We start from the raw sequence: 20,476 nt of genomic DNA, 5'->3' as shown, positions 1-20,476 counted from the left end.
AACACCCTCTACAACAAGGAACCCTAAACCCACCCCAAGAGTCTGACCCCTGTTCTTCCCCCATTAGACGTGATTTTTTAGCCATTTAGATGTCACAGCATCGATGGTAACCTAGAGGCTCACCTGTTTCATTGCTTCTGGAGCCAAACTCATTGCACATACCAGGGGCTCCTTGCATTCCTCCATTCCCCCCCACATGCGCCTTCTGTGTCACCCTCCTCTCTTCAGTGACCCCCTGCACTTTCTCCCCACCCACTTCCTCATGCCAGGGACTCTGGGTGCCCTCCCTTCCCCCATTGCCCCTCTGACACATGGAAGGGGCTCTTCATGCCTCCCTGCTCCCATGACCCTCATACCAGGGTTCCCTTTCCCACATGCCAGGGATGCTGTTGTGCACCCCCATTCCTCCCACTATTCTTATTTCTTTCTGCTCTGCTGACCAGATGCCAGGGGCTCCATGACCCCCCCTCCCCATTCTCCCCTTTTGCTTTTTCCAGTTTTTCCCCAAATCAACAGGGGTCTGCCCATTGGTGCTTAGAACATTCCCTGAACCTTCGGAATTGATCAGACCCGGTATTCAAAAGTCATCGCATTACAGACAGGAAAAGGCCCTCGAGTCGCTTCGCCAGGCCGAGAAGCCTCTTGAGCAAGCGACTGTGTTGTCTGGGGCTTGCAGCTGACCTATACAGCACCTGCAGGAGCTTTTCAGCCACCTGGAGTTGGGCGCGTGAAGCTTCTCCGCAGAACAGGCCAGTAGTGCTGGAGAATGGGCTCCGGGATGGGACAGGATGTGTGGGTGACACTGAGGGAATGAGTCCTGTGAGTGCCGAGGCTTCTCCATCCCTAACTACTGTGTCCCTGCCTAGAGATGAGGCTCTGGGAACAGCCTTTCCCACCTGGCCTCAGCCCTTTCTGAAACCGCTTCTTTCCACACTTAGGGCAGCTTTCTTAATGCTTCAGAAGACATTTCTTCTCCCTGCGTGGCCCGGGCCAGGCCTTGGTACCAGCGAGCACACTCTACCTCCTTATCTCACTGCAGAAACAAACCCAAATTACTCTGATAACCCTCTTCTGCAGCACCATGTCACATCCTTGCGATGCCAGGCTGCAGGACTGTGCCCTGCTCCGGTGCATCGGCCTGGGGAATTCCTAACTGCAGGGGCCCGGGAGGGCTTGTCCAGGGCAGGGGGTGAGATCAAGGCAGCAGGAGCTGTCGGGCAGGGGGATGGGGAAGAAACCTGCCCCAGGGATGGTGCTCTCTGGGGCTCTGGGCAGAATCTGCTCTAAGTCCTTCCATGATAGCAGCAAAGACACGAAAGAAACCTACTTTTAAAAGGTCCAGACAAAATTTCTGAGTTCAAGCGCTGAAGCAGGAGCTCCAGGTGTCCCCAAGAAAGACAGGGGAGGCGGGCAGTGACCAGATACTATGGTGATGGGTGCACTATAAACAGTAGGTAGATTAGATAATTGTGATGATGGAGTGGTGGCTACTCCATCCTTAAGGATGCAGCAGTGTTCTCATTGTATAATATTAATGCTTTCCTCACTCCCGGGAGGTAGCTCAGGGATGGTGGCTATTTCTTGTCTGGTCTTTTCAACACATAATTCTGAATTCTCCTGTTTATGTGACAGACAGTGTGAATCCTTCTTGCCGAATCCTGGAGTGGTCCGGGGGAGGGGGGAAGGAGCAGGTATCTCACGTGCGGAGACACAGCCAAATGGCAGCTATTCACAAAGAAGGTGACATGACAAGCGTTAGAGAGGAGAATTTATTGAATCCAAAACCTACGGCGCAGCATTGCAGGCAGAGCCCAGCAAATGTGAAAAGGTCACGCGTGTGCGTGTGTTTGTGTGCACAGCAGCGGCAGCGGCAGGAGAGAGTCAGTGAATCACTGTGACATACTCAGAGGCCGACGAGATCGTATTGCCAAGACTCCACCGGAACAGGAAAGGACCAAGGTGGAAGCAGTCAATGCTGGACTCCGGAAGGCCGGGTAACAGAGAGTTACCATACACACTGGGACAGAGCATTGTCCCATCGAGCCTGGTATCCCGCTCCCTCCGCACCGGCTCTGCCCCCCGGGCCCATAGAGCCTGTTATTCTCATCGTCTCCAGTATCCTGCCTCCTGGTGTGCGGACCAGAACGTAGACTCCTCTCGTCCAGGCTCCGCTTCCAGCAGTGGCTTAGGCCTGTTAGCTCACAGAGGCATAAACCCCCCACAATGCACCTGGTCGATCATGAAAATGTCTGGAAGTTTGCATGTTTCGTTTCACCAGGGCAAGGTGGGTGTGGCACCTGGGCCTGCCCTCCCTTGCACGGGCTCCCTTCCAGTCGATCTCGAGGGCTCCCAGGGTAACTCTTTGGTACCTGTTCTACTGCAGGTCCTTGGGAAGCAATGCAGAGCGGGGGCCGACGCTTGGGGCAGAGCAGGGCTCGAACAGTCACCATGTGATGGCTGGGAAGCAAACAGTGGACCAACTCTGCCTAGTCCTTGCTTGGGGTTTTCACCCTGAGTGCTCTTTGCAGACATTGCTGAGTGAAGCCCCACCCGGATCATCATCCCCGTCAGAAGCGCAAGGCCACACTGCTGACAATAAACCTGCTGGCTCCTGGGTCCCAGTCCCACTTCCACTCCACTAGCCCTCGCTGCCTCTGTGGATGTTCAGGTAACTCGGGCTAATGCACGACAGAGAGGACAAAACTAACTGCCCACGCGATGCTCACAGGGGCCCCGCGTCGTCTGTCTTAACGGTGCCAAGCCAGCCGGTCCTGAGCAAAGACAAGGAAAGGGAGCAATTACCTGCCATCAGCTCTTCCTAGTCATCTACCCCCCTCTCGGGGGCCACCAGCTCTCGTTCTCCCTGGTCCCCCAGGTTGCGATTCCTCGTGGACAGCACAAAGGCCGGCCCAGTTTTCTCTATGTGGATCCCTCTGCTGCTGAAGTAGCTCTGCAGGGCACTTAGGAACTGTGGGGGAAACCAGGCCTGAGTCAGCTGGTGCATTAACAACCTGGGTCCTGCTCACTGCTCGTGCCTCCTCCACAGGGCCCCGGGGAGCTGCTCCCAGTCCCGGGGAGGAGGGGCTGGACTCCAAGCTCACCACATGGTGCGCCAGGTGGAACAGGGAGCAGCCTGCAGCTCCTGGCTTTGCAAGGTTGCTGGAAGTGAGCAGCTCAGGCCCACAAACCCACTTCCCAGGCCCCTTGCCTCGCTGGAGCTCACCTCCCCTGGGACAGCCAGCCCCAGGGCTCCGATACCGCTCCACCTCGCTGTGCTTGGGGCTGCGCTGCCCTTAGGTTTAGCTTGCTCCTTCTGTTAATGGTTTTCTCTGTCCAGCAGTGGCCGCCGGGGAGAACGTCCCAAGGGGTAACAGCTCTGGGCTTGAGGTGCCATCTGGGTCTGTTCTCATTGAGTCTGAAGGGGCTTGGCCCGTTCCGATCCCGGGGGCACCCCCCTCACCCGCTTTGTCTGGACGGGACGCTCAGAGTGCTCTCAGCGCAGGGCATGGGCCCCCAGCCGCCTCCCAGGGGGACCCTGCGGGGAGCAGCAGAGGGCTCCTTGCACAGTCAGGCTGAGGAGCGGTATCCGCTCCCAGCGGGAGGGCGACAGGCCACGTCCTTGCCCTTCTGTCTCGTACAGACACACACGTTAGCACGTGACCCTTTGCTTTTAGGCCCCCATTGAGCCTGGACTCCCCGGGCGGGGGCTTTACCTGCGCTCCCCCAGACAATGCCTCCTGCAGCCCGGGAGCCGGGCGGCCCTGCAGGGCCCGCCGTGGCATGAGACATTGCGGCGAGAGCGAATTCATCTGGCACCGGTATTGTGGCTCATTAGTGAGGCCCTAATGGGCACTTGAAATGAAACTTCCTGAGCTCCAGAGACGGCAGAGAAAGGCCGAGGCCCCTCTCAAGGGCTTGGCTAATGTAACCTCACCCCAGAGGTATCTCGCTGCCTTCAATCCCAGCCGCCCCCTCCCCAAGCCTGTGTTATGGAAAAGAAAGAGACGCTCCCCCCCCCCCCCCCGCTCCTCCATATAACAGCTACAAGGGAGATGTGATCAGTTATTCATCAAAAGCCTTTCCACCCCCCACCCCACCCCCCGGTGGTAGTGAGAGCCGCTTCCAGCCCAGCTCAGCTCCGGCATCGTGGGAATGCCATGTGCAAAAAGCCTCAGCCCCCTGATCTAGGAGCGAGACCAGCCCCCCAGCTCACCAGTTCTCTGTTCTGCGGCAGGTCCAGCATGCTCCATCTCTCACTCTGCAGGGATCGGTTCTGAACCCAGCCCTGCACCAGCAGGGACAGGAGACCAAGGAAGGTGACTTGAAGCATCAGGTTCATCTCTGGAAATAGCCTTTGCTGGCTGTAACAGAAGAGAACTTGCCATGCTACACCCTGGGGGGTTCTCAGCCGAAGGCTGGCCTGGAGCAGCAGCATCACTCTCCTAGGGGTGCCTGGGCAGCGTGAAACTTGCCCCAGGGGTAGAGAAAAGCCTTGGCACTGAAATCCTCGCACTGCCAGGGAGAGGCAGTGCTACTAAGCCGGACTGAGCCAGAGGAACAGCAGCAGCCCTTTGCCCTGCTGGAATGCCTCCCAGCCAGGAATGAACAGCTCCCTGCGAGGCCCACGGTCACACAGCCGGATGGTGACAGCTCTGGGAGTGGACTCCAAGTCCCTGCTCTGGCCACTACTCCAGACAGACAGGACAGAGTGAACCAAACCTAGGGCAGAATGAGCCCCAGGCCCTCTCCAGGCCACCCACGGGCCTGCTAGGGGCTTTCACCAGGCTCTTCACAGGCACTGTCCACACATGGGACTCAGCCCTGACGTGGGGGAGATTTGTTCACCCCACAGGCAGCGCGGTCACTGGAACCAGGGGGCTGGGACCAAAACGCAGCAAGGCCAGATGCTGCTGGGAGAGGTGGGGCAGCGCGTTTCCAGCTTGGTGACCTGGGCGGTTACTGGAGTGAACCTCAGGGCATGTCAGTACAACCCACAGATCTGGGCAGCAGGGCTCACGCCAGCACGCTAAAAAGAGCTGTGCGACTCGACATTGCGGCTCGGGCTGCAGCCTGGGCTTTGAAGCCTGGGGGGAGCATTAAGGGCCGGTCGTTTTCTGCCAAGCAGGAATTCCATCCTCAGCGGCAGCAGCTTTGCAGCGAGCGGGCGATTCTGAGCAGCTCTGCATGGACAGGGGGTGGACAGTGGCTATCCCTGTGGCCAGTCCCCTGCCTAACAGGGGTGTGTGTTAGCTCTCTGTTTTTTCATTATTATCCTCCTGTGGCTGCTTGTGGGACCTGCCTGCTTCCGCCTTTCCTGGCTGTGGGCTTTGCTCTCAGCATGGCAGCTTGCCCCAGCACTGCCTCGGAAGACCCTGCATGAAGGTCAGCCGAGCGATGTGATTTGTGTGAGGGACTGCCGAGTTCTCAGCATCTCCTCCTGGAGCCTTTTAGTGGGAAAAAGTCCTAAAGTTTCCTAAGCACAGAGTCTTTGCTAAACCCTGCAGCCAGCAGGCAGATTCAGCTCAGGGGAAAAAGCAGGGGGGCCCTGCATGTCAAGCAGCTTGCTTTGATTGGAACAGTGGTGAGAAGGACGGGGCCATGAGACAGCAATGAGGTAGCCCCAAAAAGCAGCCAGGCAACCCGGCCCCCCTGTAATTTGAGCACTGCCGCGGGGTTGATAGAGCCGGTTCCAGGAGTCCCCCACCCTGCCGTCCTTTCCTAGGGGAGCGTGGTACTCGGGTGCGCTCTGTCCCCATTACAAATTGGACACACAAAGAGGGCACTTACCTCTGCTCTTTCCTGGTGCTTGCTGTCCTGGCTGCTGAGTGAAGTGTCAGGCAGGCAGCGCGTCCCCTCCTTATATACAGCCCCGCATTCCCAGTGGGTACGTCAGAAAAGAGGGAGCCATCACCCCGCCAAGCTTCCTCTTCCTTCTCAGTGGGCGGTGGGTGGACAGGTATTGTTCGCCAGGCAAGTGGTGCTAGCCTTTGGGAGGACAGCGATGGGGAGGTCTTGCAGTTAATCTTCCATGCTCAGGCTGAATAGGAGCTGGTCACAGGCTCCTTCACTGAGCAGGCAGAAAATGTGAGCGCTCAGTCCCCTGGCACGGGGAAATCAGCCTCCCAGGCCAGAGCAGGGAAGCCTGGGCTCTGGGGACAGTGTCACCGCGACACGCCTTGCCCAGGTAGGTGCAGGTAGCCATTGCCCTGCCAGACTGGCAGCAGAGGGGCACAGCCCTGAGCCCAGGTGGGGCTGGGGGTCTGCCCTCTTCTCCACGCCCCGCGTGACTTGGTTTATTGCAACGCCTGGATTTGGTGCTTGTGAAAGTGAGGGGCCCACAGCGCAAGCAGGTGCCAGGCAAAGCTGGACAGGGACTGTGCAAGCTACCCATCCCCGGCTCTGCTAGTGCCCCTCAATCCCGACCCGCAGACCCCTGTTATCCCAGCCCTGGGCTCCCCCTTCCCCACAGCTCTGCCAATGGACTGAGACCACTTTCTCGTGGCTTCAGTCCCAACGTTCCAGTCCCAAGGGGAGGGGGCTGGTTACATCTGTATTGCTCTAGGGAGCCGGAGCCTTTTAATGGCCATGGCTCCAGGGTGCAGTGGGAGCAGGGGCGGAGGCAGGCATGGGCACTCACCACCCCCGAGAAGGCTGTTCTGCGGGAGAAACACACTGGGCCCAGGCTCGGGCCCCAGAACAGACAAACAATAAGAAAAGCAGGAGAGCGCCCATGGGCCAGGTCCTGCCCCTGCTGGGGGTGGGGCTCAGAGCACTGGAACAGCCTCTTCTGCCAACCCCCCAGACCCTGGTCTCTGTTTATGGGAACCTAGCCCACACCTGACCCCTGGAACTGGCGGGGACTCGCTGGCCTGGGGGACACAGGAGCTCAGACTGGCCCCTGTGGCCTGCCAATCCCTAGCCTTTGTTGCTGCCCTTGGAGGCTCTGAAGCATCCTGGCTCAGCTCTGCCCAGCTGGTCGAGTGCCCGGCCATCCTGGAGCAGTTGTTTGTGTTTCCATTTCCCCCTCCCATGGGCTGAATCATGCAGCCCTAGCTGCCCAGCTGCTCACCTGCATCAGCCTCTCGTGGAAGAGACAAACAAGTGGGCCTGGGACACTCTGGCTCTTTGCGGGTCTGCACGGGGAGTCCTGGCTGAGCCCACCCCACGCCCGAGCCCAGCAGCAGGATTAGCACAGCTTCACCCAGTCCTGCCACTCTGTGATCCCTGGAGAGCCCTGGCTGCCGGGCCAGGGCCATGATCGGGCCGGGCATTAACAAGGCACCAGGCAGGACTTTCAGTGCTCGGAGGTGAATGAGGGACTGGTGAATATCCCTCCCTGCCCCCGCCTTCCCACACCTTCCTCCCACACCTCGCTGCTTCAAGGACCCAGGTGACTCCGGCCCCTCCAGCCCCAGCAGGCAGGGGGAAAGATGAAAGTACCAGGGCAGGAGGCCGGAGACGGGGTGAGCCACTAGGGCTGCAGCCGGGCGCCAGGTGGCTAGAGCCTCGCTGCAGAGGCTGAAGCTGACGTGGAATGGGGCCCAGACCGTGCTCGGTTAGCGCCAGCCCCAGCCTGCGGTGCCTGGCTCACCGGAGTGTAATGCAACTGCCTGGCTGGCTTTAGTAGAGCGCACCTGCCCATCTGCTGCATGTGCCAGCCTGGGGCTGGTATAACTCGCCTGCCTGGCAGCAGAACATGCCAACAGTGCCCAGCCATCACACCGCTGCCTTGCAGCGGCAGGTGCCGGGGGGATGCCCCCACCCCGCTCCCCCAGCCCGCTGATGTGTTTGCTCTGCCGCCTGTGACAGGCTGGTGCCATGCAACAACTGCTCGGCCTCCGGGCAGAGGGACCCACTGGGGTAAATTCTGAGTCATCCCAGAGCATGACCTCTGGGCCCTTGCACTGCCTGCCCTGAGCCAAGTCTGACCCCGCAGCCACACAGCGAGGAGCCCCAGCCCCGTGGAGCGGCCAGGCCAGAGGGACCCGCTCAGAGCCAGCTCAGGCTCATCTCCGAACCAGGGGCTCACGAGTCTGCTTCTCACATGCCCAGTAATAAGCAGCCCGTCTATTGCCCGAGCACCTGCCATGCGGCGGGAGCCCTGCGTGCTTTACTGACTCCGGAGATGCAGCTACTCCTGGGGTGGGGCAGAGCAGCCATTCTCCACCCAGGGCACAGCACCAGATTCCTCAGGCGGGGAAGCCCATAGAGACAGCTCCAGCCTTGGTGCGAGAGGAGCTGATGCCACTGGGCTGGGCTGGGCTGTGGCTCCCACACGATGAACCTTCCTTGCAGGAAGCGCGACAGGATCTTCAGGGCCCAGGAGTGGTGAGGACCCTGGTGTAACAGCTCCTCGGACAGAAGGCAGCTCCAGCATCATCCCCTGCGGGGCTGCCAGTCAAGCCACCCACAGGCTGCATCTCGCCCGCTTGGTGCCGTGATGTGGCCCGGCCCATATTCAGAATCTGAGCATCTAGCCCTTCTGGTGGCGAAGAAACCCTTCAAAGGTGATCATGACATCTGCCTGTGTCTGCAGAGAGCCTGAAACAAGAGCTCGGCCAGGGGTGAGCTCCCCCATGGCCCTCAGTGGGGTGCGTCACGCTGAAGTTCAGCCATGACACACCAGTGGAAGCATCACTCTAGCATTGCTGAGCCCAGGCCTAGAGGGGGCGGTTGTGGGGGGAACTGAAGCCCATGTGGGGGCAGATGGGAGCTGCCATGGGGGAGGAAGGGCAGAGGGAAGAGAGGAGGAATGACGTACAGGACATGGGTTGGGGGGCTGGAGAAGGGAGAGAAGCCGCGAGAGCGGGAGCTTAATGGGGGGAGATTGATACTGCATGGGACAGTCTGGTTCTGGGGCATCAGAAAGGGCAGTTCTCCCCTCGAACGTGCCACGGGCACCAGCCCCGCTCTGCGGGAGGAGGGGGGCTAGGAGTGTTTAGTCCCCTACGTATGGCCCAGCCCTCAGGAGAAATGAAATACAGCCCTCTGCACCTCCCCGTTCCACTCCTGTGCCCTGCGGCACACTGGGGAAATGAGCCCAGCGGAGAGACCGGTTGTGACGAAGTGGGACTGTTTAACTTTCTTAACAGCTTTCACTTCATCTGAGACCTTCTCAAAGCTATCCACACTGGATCTTTCAACAGGAAAGTCAGTGGAGCCATTCACAACAGAAAATTTCTGGCTGTTAGGAACTGAAACTTTCTTGATTAAATCACTTTCACACCCTTCAGTTGCAGTAAACTGCTTGGAAAGGATTCCTTTCCCTAGGGCTTTTCTATGCAACAAATCACCCTTCACAGAAATTCTGCTCTTACCCTCTTTACCTAGGGCTTGCTCTAGAGGAACACTTTCCTGAGCAACAACAGACTCTTTCTGGGTCTCCCTTACATCCAGAATTACCTCTGGCCCATCCGGTGGATTCCTACACAATCCCCTTTCAGGCAAACTCACAGACTTCCTAGATAAAAGGTCAGAAGCATTCTCCTGCCCTTTGCCACACACAAGTTCAGGAATCTTTTCCTTCTTGCTACAGGTTTCCACACCCTCAGTAAATAACACGATCACATCACCTTCATGCTCTCCTTGTGCCCTGGCTAGGATCTCACCCTGATTAGACAGAGTTGCTCCACCCTTTCCCAGCCACACACTAGCAACAGGCAAAATACAAGCACCAGAATTGTCGGGTCTCTGGAATTTTGCATAGGCACTAACTGGATGCGACCTAGTTACAGGGCCATTCTCCCAAGCAGACACAAACTTAGGACCCTTCCCTTCCTGGGCTTTAGCTGAATCCAGAACCAGCTCTGGGACAACTGCACGACCCTCAACCATCACGGGCTGAAAGGCCCCTTCTGTCTGCTCCACAGAGAAAGACAAGCCGGACACACTTTCTCCTTTCCCAGACACACAGCTTGGGATCTCTTTCCCCTTGTCCCATCACACAAGGCTGGTCACAGACAACTGCTTGGAGATCAGGGTAGCTCCCTCCATTTGCAAGTAAATACCCCTGACAGACACGGGCACATTTCCTTCCCTGTCACAATTCTCCACCCAGCTAACAGGTAAGGTCCAGGGACACTCCTCTTCCACTCTCCTCGCCTTCCCACCCTGCTGACTAGACAAAGCCATCAGCTCACAAGGTTGCCTAGGTTCATCCAGACTTTCCTTACCAAGCACCTTGCCACTCCCAACAGATCCCCTGCCCTGCCTGTGTCTCCCCCTACTCAGCTGGGGTCTCAGCTCCCACTGTGCTCAGCGCTGCCCTTGCTGTCCCAGTGGGGATAGGCAGCGAGCTCGCTGCTTTCCTCACAGCATCAGAGCCAGCGTGAGCCCCCTCTCCGGTGTGCAAGGGGGCGGGGAGCCCCAGGGGTCTGGTTACAGGCAGGCAGGTAGCCTGAGCCTAGAGGCTCCTCCCTGCTGCCAGCCAGGTCATCTGCATTTTCACTAACCATTTCCCTCTCCACCAAATGGTTCCCTGGATCCAAATTCAAACCCTTGGCAGTTACTGGAGCAGGGCCTGGATCCTGTCCCAAAGAGATACAGTCACCCCACAACAGGATCTCGCAGCTGGTATCCTGGAGAACCCCAACGGCCAGCCAGTCCGACCCCTCCTGTGTCTGCACAGGGATCTGGGCCATAGGCAGGGCGAGGGGCTTCATCCCTGGGACCCTCACCCAGCTCACCCTGCCCCTCAGCATCTGAGGCTGCACCACCCAGGGCCTGACAACAGTTCTCTCCGTCCCAGGATCTCGCCACCCCAGGAATGTCTCCCCATTGACCGTCACCTTCCGCTCCCACTGGGGGTCCGAGGGGCCTGGCCCAAGGAAACTCCACACAGACATATAGGTTGGGGTCAGGAGTGGGAGCTTGTCTACCTCCCCACCCATCTGGCTGATGGAGTCTATGGCCTTGGGACCCAGCAAGGGAGCTAGACACTGGGGCTTTTCCGCAGGGTCCCCCTGGTTCAAATCGCCAGCCTGCTCAAAGGCAGTGAGGTGGCATCCACATCCCCCCCTCCCCAACCAGGGGCAGCAATTTAGTCTCGAGGTTCCCTGCAGAACTGGCCCCCCCGGGTCTATCCCCACTCACCCCGGGGAGGTCCCCTAGGCCTCTCCGCTCCCCCACCGCCAGTTCATGCTGCTGCTGCTTCTACCCCCTGGGGTTTTGGGGTGGCCAAAGGGCACGGGCCGCATAAACCTTCCCACATGTGGCCTGTGAGTGCTATCGACCACCCCCGACCTAAGGGAGGGCGTGAAACTGGAAGGGCCTGGTGTAACTCCCCACCAAGGAATGGGAGAGATGCTGGGGCATCCATGGGAACGTTGGTGGCTTCAAACTTCCCCAGGTCACCGGCTAAAGTGACCCCACTCAGTTCGATCTCGAAGGAGGGAGAGATGTGACAAAGTGGGACTGTTCTTAATGTTTCCTCTGAATAGTGTGGGGGTGCCTCAGTTTCCCCTAAGCAGTTCTTAAGTATCTAGATGGTGGGGTAAGGGTGTATGATTATTGCAGGGCCCTAGAGGGCAGGTGTGTGCAGGGGTCTGGACACAGAGGATGGCCAAAACCCTGCTTCCTGGCAACTGATGGCCTGGGCCCTTCCCCCCCTGCAAGGTGAGAGCTAAAGGGTTGGAGAACAAAGGAATCAGGTGCCCTCCTGGCCCGGGAAAGGGACAAAGTCCAGAGGAGGAGGGGCTGGAGAGAGTTTCAGTTTGGGGCTGGCTGGGACATGGAGTGAAGTGCAGACGGGGCTGTCTGGCTCACTGCCCCCCAAAATGGACCCAGCTGAGGGGTCCTGTTCTCTGCACCTACAAGCTCTGTGTTAGACCATGTTCCTGTCATCTAATAAACTTTCTGTTTTACTGGCTGGCTGAGAGTCACGTCTGACTGCGGAGTTAGGGGCAGGACCCTCTGCGTTCCCCAGGAGCCCCGCCTGGGCGGACTCGCTGTGGGAAGCGCACGGAGGGGCAGAGGAGGCTGAATGCTCCGAGGTCAGACCCAGGAAGGTGGAAGCCGGGTGAGCTGTGTGTCCTGCAGACAGGCTGCTCCCAGAGAGAAGACTGCCCCAGAGTCCTGCCTGGCGTCGTAGGGAGCATTTCCAGAGCATCGCCCGGGGACGCCGTGACACCGGTGCCTGCAGCACCAAACCTTGCTGCAACCTGGGGGGTCTCCCATGGGGGGGGCACAGAGAGAGCAGGGGTTCAGGGGGAGCAGAGGAGACAGGAGCTAATGCTGAGGCCCCTCCGGCAGCGTGGTTCACGCCAGTGAGCTGCTGCTCCAAGCTGACTGGCGCATGAAGGTGGCTGTGCCCACTGGGCTCAGTGCCACATGTAAGGACCACGTGTCACGGAGTGGGGGGGAGTCCAGGCCCTGCCCCCCTCTTCCTGGGATCCACTGAGACTCTCAGCCAGCCAGTAAAACAGAAGGTTTATTGGACAACAGGAACACAGTCCAAAACAGAGCTTGTGGGTACAACCAGGACCCCTCAGTCAAGTCCTTCTGGGGGAGCAGGGAGCTTAGACCCCAGCCCCGGGGTTCCCTGTGTTCCTCCACCCAGCCCCAAACTGAAACTAAACCCTCCCAGCAGGTTCCCTGCTGCAGTCTCTGTCCACATTCCTGGGCAGAGGTGTCACCTCCCTGTCCCCTTCCTGGCTCAGGTGACAGGCTCTCAGGTCTCCCCTCCCCAGGGCACATTCCCAGGTCAACACTCCCCCCTCCCTGCTGCGTCACACCAGGATTCCTCACACACCAGTCTGGGCATCGCGTATTGCCCAGCGGCAGCTGACACAGGGAAGATCAAGCAGCATTGGCAGGTTGAAATGCCTGAGGGGGGCTACAGCTCGAGCTTTAAATGCCCTAGCTTGGCCTCGTCTTCACGCCCTACTCCAGAAGGCAGATGGCAGGACTTCGGCCCAACAGGGGAGACTTTGTGACCTGCCTTTGGGGGACCAGGTTTAACATAGAGACCAGTGAACTACAGCTCGCACTGGGAGAGCAGCAAGGGGTGGGGGTGGCAGACCTCCCCATGCCCAGGCAGGGCCCAGCACTGCCCCAGGCTGCCATGGGGGCTAGACTGGCTAGTGGGATTTGCATCCCCCAGCTGTCAGCATGATCCTCTCACGCCGGCTGGGGAGGTGCATGGGGATGGCTGGGAGTCCCTGACACTTCACCACAGTGATTGTGGCACCTGGCAAGGTGTCCCAGGGTCCCAGCCCCATCCACCCCCAAGGCAGACACAACCTGAGCAGGGCTCGCTGCCCTAGCTCCTTCCCACATACCCCCCCAGCCTGCCCCCCTTGCAGCAGCCACCCAGGGCAGTGCAGACTACAGGGCGCAGCGGTGGGGTGGACGGAGCCAGGAGCCGTGCAGGGAGCAGACAAGTTTATTGGGGCCCCGTGGCAGGGTCACGTCCCCACTGGGGGGGAGCACAGCCCACCTGTACAAACTCAGGGCAATGTGAGGGCTGCTTCACTCCGAACCCCTCCTCGCTCTGGGACGGCCATGCTGCTCCCCCTCACACCCGGTCGCCCTGGGCCTCGCCCGCAGAGAACACGAACTTGTGCATGGCGCGGACGTACTCTGAGCCGTCAGGGCTTGTCAGCTTGAGCCGGGTGAGCGGCATAAAGAACTGGGTGGTGAAAGAGCGCAGAGGGGGGCAGGGGGTGCAGATGGCTTCCAGGAACACCTGGGAAAAGCAGAGAGGGGGCACATGAGGGACAGCTCCAAGCTGGCGGTAGGCAGGGGACCTCTTGGGGGCTGGGGATCCCCTCGCTGAGGGGCAGGAGGCTCAGCTGACAGGAAGAGCAGGGCCATGTCAGCATAACAGGGCCAGAGCCCTGCCTGGGACTGTACAGACCCTTCCCCTGTCCAGGGAGCAGCCCCACCTTAGGCCCCTGTGGGCAGAGAGGGCTGCGCCAGGCTCCCCGCCCTCATGCTCCCCGGGAAAGGGGGCAGTGTGAAGACAGGGGGTGGCTGCACCCTGTCACGGCCGACTCATGGCTCTTCTCCCCAGGGCTAGATTGCTCTGCGGGCACCCCTCCTTGGCACTCTGGGGCTCAGGGCTTGCCTCAGCCCCTGGCCCTGGCCCTGCCCCTCTCCCCTGGGCAGAGAAGCGGGGGGCTGGGAGCGACCTGCAGGACCTCCTCAGTGTCTTGGGCCACGTCGCGGAAGAGGCTCTGGCTGTGCTGGAGGTACTGGCTGTACAGGGCACAGGTCTGCGGGTCCAGGCCTTGCAGCACGCAGCCCTCGGTGTCCATGCGCTGCAGGTTGGCCAGGAAGCTCGTATTGACTGGGCCACACTCAATCAGCGTGATGCTGCGGGAGGAGAGAACAGAGACGGGGACAGCTGTCTGTGCAGACAGAGCCAGCACGCCCCACCCTGCCCAGGGGCAGAGCCCCCAGTGACACCCTACAAGCACACACAGAGGGGCTTTCACCCCCAGGCCCTGGGCACTCGGCCTCTTGAGCCAGTTCTGCAATATGGCCCCCAGGAGCTGGAGGGGTGTGTGTGACGGGGACAGGCCCAGAGGCAGGGAGAGCACAGCCGTTACATGCTAGGGCCGAGGATGGTGGCATGTTGGACTTGCTGGTGCACAGACGTCTCCAAGCCACCCAGATTTCCCCTCCGTAGCCGGCCGCGGTGCGAGCGATGCTGGAACTGGAATGCTGCGTGCAGGTCTGGGGCGAGTGTTGTGTGGAGACCTTGGGGAGGTGGCAGGAAAGAGCCACAAAAGCGATTCCAGGGCTGGAGACGATGCTGCACAGGGCGAGGGACCGAGCCCAGGCTGGTCAGCTTCCCAGAACGGTGACTGAACGGGGACTAGGACAGCGCGGCAGGACCTTCCCGGGGAGAAAATGTGGGCTCCCTAAGCTAGCTGAGAAAGGCAGAACAGGAACCAGCAGCTGGAAGCTGAAGCCAGATGAATTCCAGTTAGAATTAAGGCAGCGGTTTGTAACCGGGCAGGTGACTGACCACTGGAACAAGCTCCCCAGGGCGCTGGTGGGTTCTGTCTCCTGGGGTCTGCAGACCCAGACTGGTGCCTTTCTGGGTGATGCTTTAGTCAGACCCCAGCTCTTGAGCTCAGGACAGGGGAACCAGGGGATTCTCTGGCCTGTGCCATGCAGGAGGCTAGACCAAACAATCTAACGGTCCCTCCTGACCTTAAACTCCAGGAATGGATGAACGCCAGCGATTCGGGTGTTTCCATCCTCTTGCCTGGAAGTGCCCCTGCACTGTCAATTGGCTGCAGGATTATTCTTCCCTTTGTCACAGAGTCCCCGGGCAGTGCTCTGGGACTGCTCCCTACGAAGCCAGGCAGGACTCTGGGGAAGTCTCCTCTCTGGGAGCAGCCTGTCTGCAGGACACCCAGCTCACACCTTCCTGGGTCTGACCTCGGAGCATTCAGCCTCCTCTACCCCTCCGTGCGCTTCCCACACCGAGTCCTCCCAGGCGGGTGTGACGATGAGACAAAGCAGGGAGGGGGGAGTGTTGACCTGGGAATGTGCCCAGGGGATGGGAGACCTGAGAGCCTGTCACCTGAGCCGGGAGGGGGAGGTGACACCTCTGCCCAGGAATGTGGACAGAGGCTGCAGGAGGGAGCCTGCTGGGGGGGTTTAGTTTCAGTTTGGGGCTGGGTGGAGGAACACAGGGAACCCCAGGGCTGGGGTCTAAGCTCCCTGCTCCCCCAGAAGGACTTGACTGAGGGGTCCTGCTTGTACCCACAAGCTCTGTTTTGGACTGTGTTCCTGTTAATAAACCTAATAAACCTTCTGTTTTACTGGCTGGCTGAGAGTCTCAGTGAATCCCAGGAAGAGGGGTGCAGGGCCTGGACTCCCCCACACTCCGTGACAGCAGGGTCCTGGGGAAGCCGGAGGGTTCTGCCCCCCAACTTTGCAGTCAGACGTGACTCTCAGACAGCCAGTAAAACAGAAGGTTTATTAGACGACAGGAACATGGTCTAAACAGAGCTTGTAGGTGCAGAGAACAGGACCCCTCAGCTGGGTCCTGCTCTGGGCAGGGGGTTGGACTAGATGACCTCCAGAGGTCCCTTCCAACTCTGATATTCTATGATTCACACCATGTCCCCAGCCAGCCTCAAACTGAAACTCTCTCCAGCCCCCCCTCCTCTGGGCTTTGTCCCTTTCCCGGGCCAGGAGGGCACCTGATTCCTTTGTTCTCCAACCCTTTAGCTCTCACCTTGCAGGGGGAAGGGCCCAGGCCATCAGTGGCCAGGAAACAGGGTTTCGGCCATTCTCTGTGTCCAGACCCCTGCACACACCTGCCCTCTAGGGCTCTGCAAGGACCATACAACCTTATCCCACCCCCTAGATACTTAAGAACTGCCTAGGGGAAACTGAGGCACCCCCACACGATTCAGAGGAACTGTTAAGAACAGTCCCGCTTCATCACACTCTTTCCGTCCCAAACTACTGAGCAATAGCACCAGGCTACAGCTGCCTTGTTCCACCCCAGAGGTGGCTGCAGGGCAGTGAGTGCTAGCGACAGGTATAAAGTCCTTTGCATGGCCTCAGGCCTGTTCACTGTGAGCTCCCCGCGGTACTCACTGCACATTGAACTGCTGCAGGATCACAGCCAGGCTCTCACACAGACCTTCCACGGCAAACTTGCTGGCGCAGTACACGGCGTTGAAGGGGATCCCTTGGGCACAGCAGGAGGGACGGGTGAGAACCAGCAGGGAGACCCAGGCCAGCTCCTCCCAGACAGACCCTAGGAGCTCAGATGTTATACTGGGCCCCACTTTTCACCCCTAGGCGGAGGGATTTGCAAGGCTACGTAGGTACCCACAGGCCATGGGGTGCGGGCAGCATCACAGAACACATGCATGGCTGTCCTGGTGCGTGCACACATCAGGGGAGCTGCTCTCCAATCCCCGCCTCGCCACAGCAGCTGCTCGAGCTCTTTGTGAGAGGCCCAGTCTCCCCAGGGTCCTGGTGGACAGTGAGGCCATGCATGGCCGGAATCTCCCCAAGAAGGGTGGGGCCGGGACCCCACAGGCTGCAGTGAGGGGCCGATGAGTGCAGTGAGCAGGCACCTGGGGAGAGGGTCGCTGGGTTCCACAGGGACAGGGCTTCTGACCAAGCCTGGCTTGGGAGGTACCTCCCCCATGGGGCAGGGGGGTCTCTCACCTTGCAGTGCCCCCACACTGCTGGAAATGATGATCTTGCCAGCCTTGCGGCGCTTCATGCCGGGCAGAAAGGCCTGGATGGTGCCAATGGTCCCAAACACGTTCACATCGAAGATGGTCTTCATGGCCTGGTAGGAGCAGGTCTCCAGGGGGCCCATCAGCCCCACCCCGGCATTGCACACTGGGGGTGGGGCACAGCAAGGAGCCACTGTTAGTGGGGTGCAGGGAAGGGAGCTCCCTGGGGCCCACGTCCCCCTCAGCGCCAGCCCCATGTATTCAAAAACAAGTCAGCCCCCAAAACATCATGAAATTGGCTTAGAAATCTGAAGCATGGGGCTCTGGTCATGGGCTTTTGTGGGCTGAGCCCTTAGATCTTACCTGTCCCAGTGGCCACCCCGACACCAGGGCTGGACACTTCGGTCTCTTTCGCAGTGAGAAGCGTGATTCTCTCCCAGTCACGGGACAAACCCCAGGGACGGCAGGAGCAGCAGGACTGGACATTATCCCCTTCTGTGTGGTGGGGGGTGAGGGGGGCCTAGGGCCTCACTGGCCCTCCCCACATTGCTCTGGGGGCCTCCCTTTCCCTCAGAGGCTCTGCAGGGCCCATGGGCAGATCCCAGGGGCAGCCCCTCGAGGAGCTAGCTAGTGGGGTCTCAGCTGTGCAACCCCCCGGACCTGTCACACATGGCAAACCTGGCAGCTGGAGGGGAACCTGGCAGATCTCCCTTGGTGTCCAGCAGGTGGGGAGAGGCAATGAGCTGGCTGGGTAACTAGGCCCCTTTCCCAGGGCAGGCCCAGGGGGGCGGGACGGAAGCTGGGGCAGGGTCGAGGAGCATGGGGCTCACAGAGATGCCTGGCCAGACTGGCTCACCCAGCACGTCGACACGCTGCTCCTGCAGCTGCTGTGCGGCCGCAGCGAGCGAGAGCGGGTCGGTGACATCCAGCTGCAGGATCTCCAGGGTGCTGGCGTGGCAGCCCCTCACGCACTCCAGCAGCCGCTCCTTCTTGGCCAGGTTGCGCATGGTGGCGTAGACTAGGAGAGAACAAGTGCCCGGCTTTGGGGTGGGGGCTGCTTGCAATCCCCCCCAGCCACTGGGCAGTTGGCAGCGGATCTGCTCTGCCTCCAGGGGAGGCCCCCCACTCTGGTGAGTACAAAGACCCTCCTGATATGGGCGGCTCCAGCAACTCCAGAGGACAAAGGCTCTGCTGTGGATTGCACCATGCAAGTGTCTTCTGAACGTCCCCCCCCCCGCAGGAGATACCTTGGGCCCAGGCTCCCCTCAGACTGAAGGCTCATCCTGGCCAGTTCAGCCCATCCGCTGGCCCCAAGGGGCTAACTCCCTCCAGGGCCACACAGGAGCAGAGCGAGTGACTCGGTTCCCCCACCTCCTGGGATGCAGCAGATCTCTAGGGAGCCCCATCTGCATGGACCAGGAGCAGCTGCTGCCGCCCCACAAGTGCTCAGGACCCCAGCCAGCTCACCACCAGGCATGTGCTGGGACTAGACACCCCTTGTGCTGCCTGACACTACATGGCTCCAAGTCACCTCTCCTCCCCCAGGCTGCGACCTGCCCAGGACCATTTCCTTTTCTCCTCCCCTCTGGCCCCAGGGAGTTTATTCTGCTGAGACTGCTTGGAAGGGAGTAGCCTGGCTGCCCCATTGGTTTCTCTCTTAGGGGGCCTGTACGCCATTACCTTTAAAGGCGGGTGTATCCAGTCGGCCCCACCATGCCCGGCCCCACAGCATCCCCCATCTCCAGCCCACAGCTAGTACTCCCATCCCCTGGGGCTGAGGAGCCCACCTCCTTCCCAGCTGAGGAACATGTATCTGCCGGCCCCTCGTCCACCCATTGCACTGGAGCGCACCAGCCACGGGGTCAGGACTGGCTCCAGCTCACGGCTCTATGAGCCTGGGGAGTACCTTTAAAGCGGCAGGAGGCGTCCGAGGCCAGGCGCACAGCCAGCCCCAGGCCGATCCCCGAGGAGCAGCCTGTAATGAGCACCACGGTTTTCTCCATCGCTGGCTCTGGCTCGGAGACTGAGCATCCAATGCAGCTGCGACGCCTGCTTCCCGCAGACAGCCCATGGGCTGTGGGCTCTGCTATTTTGTCTACTTTCTTATCTCAAGGCTGGGCTCTCCCCCATCCCTCCTCCACCCCCAGCAGAGCTTCCCTTTTGCCTTCACTCTCAGCAAGCTGAGAGATAAGATTTCAGCAGAGAGGGCACGGCTGAGGCCCCAAGCAGGGGAGGGGTGTGGCGGGGCAGGGGCGTGGCGGGGCAGGGGCAGGCTGTTTGCAGGAGGCGACAAATGGCCTCACCCCGGCCCAGGACACGGACTTAGGGCTGTAACAGCCCCAGGCAGCCATGGTTAGCAGTGGGGTGGGGGGTTGACAGGTAGGAATTGGGGCCAGCAGAGACCCCTGGACTCAGCCTGATCCTTCCCCATGGGACAGGGCCAGAGCAGGATCGCTCCATGTGCTCTCCACCATTTCGTCCAAACCCCCATTAACACCAGCGCCCCAGCCAAGGAGCTTCCACTCCTCCCCTTGGAGCCACCAAAGCCTGGCGAAAATGGAGAGATGGCCCAGCTGCTGCTTCCCCCATCCACTTGGCCAGTGACCCTGCCAAAGAAGGAAATTCAGCTGGTTTGGCAAATCCATGCTGGCTAGTCCTTGTTATCCACCAGGTGCTTACACATGCATTGTTTAGTCATTTGTTCCAGTCCCTTTCCAGGGATCGAAGTTGGGCTGACTGGCCTGTATCACAGAATATCAGGGTTGGAAGGGACCTCAGGAGGTCATCTAGTCCAACCCCCTGCTCAAAGCAGGACAAATCCCCAATTTTTGGCCCAGATCCCTAAATGGCCCCCTCAAGGATTGAACTCACAACCCTGGGTTTAGCAGGCCAATGCTCAAACCACTGAGCTGTCCCTCCCCCCTGTAGTGCCCTGGCACTTCATTGGTCCCCTTCCTAAAGATGGCAAATGTCAAAGCCTTCTCCAGTCCTCTGGGACCGAACTGGAGGGAAGAAGCGACTGGTCCAGGGGCATCCAAAGCCAGGCCCCTGCAGTTGCTCATTTAAGACCCACAAAAGGGTATCTTGGCCATGAACCTCAAGCCAAACTCCACCGGCATGGAGCCCCCAGAGCTCCGAGGGCAGAGCTGAGTCCCGCAGCGCCGGAACAGCTGCCTGGCTGCAGACAGCCTGGCCGGGATGCGCCGTGTTGTGACTGCCTGCAGCTGTGAACTCCAGCCTCTGGCTGTTCTCAGAGACGTGCTCCGATTCACAGCTGCCACCCTCCTCGCCCCGCTGGGCACAGCGCCCAGAGCCAC

The 20,476-nt window shown here is 59.9% G+C and overlaps 1 protein-coding gene and 1 long non-coding RNA gene across 4 annotated transcripts; both read right to left on the bottom strand.

Moving 5' to 3' along the window:
• Window positions 1–1,755: 1,755 nt before the first annotated feature.
• On the bottom strand, window positions 1,756–11,549 carry LOC311513862. The gene is made up of 3 exons (XR_014709790.1): window positions 5,788–11,549; window positions 4,214–4,361; window positions 1,756–2,968 (listed from the first exon to the last, which is right to left on the bottom strand). It is a non-coding gene; the product is annotated as an uncharacterized lncRNA (long non-coding RNA).
• Window positions 11,550–13,363: 1,814 nt separating this feature from the next.
• Window positions 13,364–20,389, bottom strand: HSD17B1 (hydroxysteroid 17-beta dehydrogenase 1). Of its 3 annotated transcripts, none has more exons than XM_084615830.1 (6): window positions 19,066–20,389; window positions 18,016–18,177; window positions 17,146–17,325; window positions 16,564–16,726; window positions 14,130–14,313; window positions 13,364–13,684 (listed from the first exon to the last, which is right to left on the bottom strand). In XM_084615830.1, exons 1-6 carry the CDS (start codon window positions 19,160–19,162, stop codon window positions 13,514–13,516), a joined length of 957 nt encoding a protein of 318 aa, XP_084471956.1. In that variant the 5' UTR covers window positions 19,163–20,389; the 3' UTR covers window positions 13,364–13,513. The 3 variants fall into 3 exon arrangements, with proteins under 3 accessions (XP_084471956.1, XP_084471957.1, XP_084471958.1); XM_084615831.1 differs by having other exon boundaries at window positions 14,139–14,313; XM_084615832.1 differs by having other exon boundaries at window positions 16,564–16,657.
• Window positions 20,390–20,476: the final 87 nt, after the last annotated feature.

This window comes from Lepidochelys olivacea (genome assembly GCF_965140295.1).
Source record: "Lepidochelys olivacea isolate rLepOli2 genome assembly, chromosome: 27".
NCBI lineage: Eukaryota > Metazoa > Chordata > Testudines > Cheloniidae > Lepidochelys > Lepidochelys olivacea.
This window is presented reverse-complemented; position numbering and strand designations above follow the sequence as displayed.

Bases quoted from the DNA above. Each gene is read 5' to 3' on its own strand.
- HSD17B1 (XM_084615830.1), bottom strand. From the start codon at position 19,162: ATGGAGAAAACCGTGGTGCTCATTACAGGCTGCTCCTCGGGGATCGGC. The intron at 16,727-17,145 runs GTGAGAGACCCC...CTGAGCTCCTAG, and splicing joins CAGTGTGGGGGCACTGCAAG to GGTCTGTCTGGGAGGAGCTG. The intron at 13,685-14,129 runs GTCGCTCCCAGC...TGCTTTTCCCAG, and splicing joins ACACTGAGGAGGTCCTGCAG to GTGTTCCTGGAAGCCATCTG.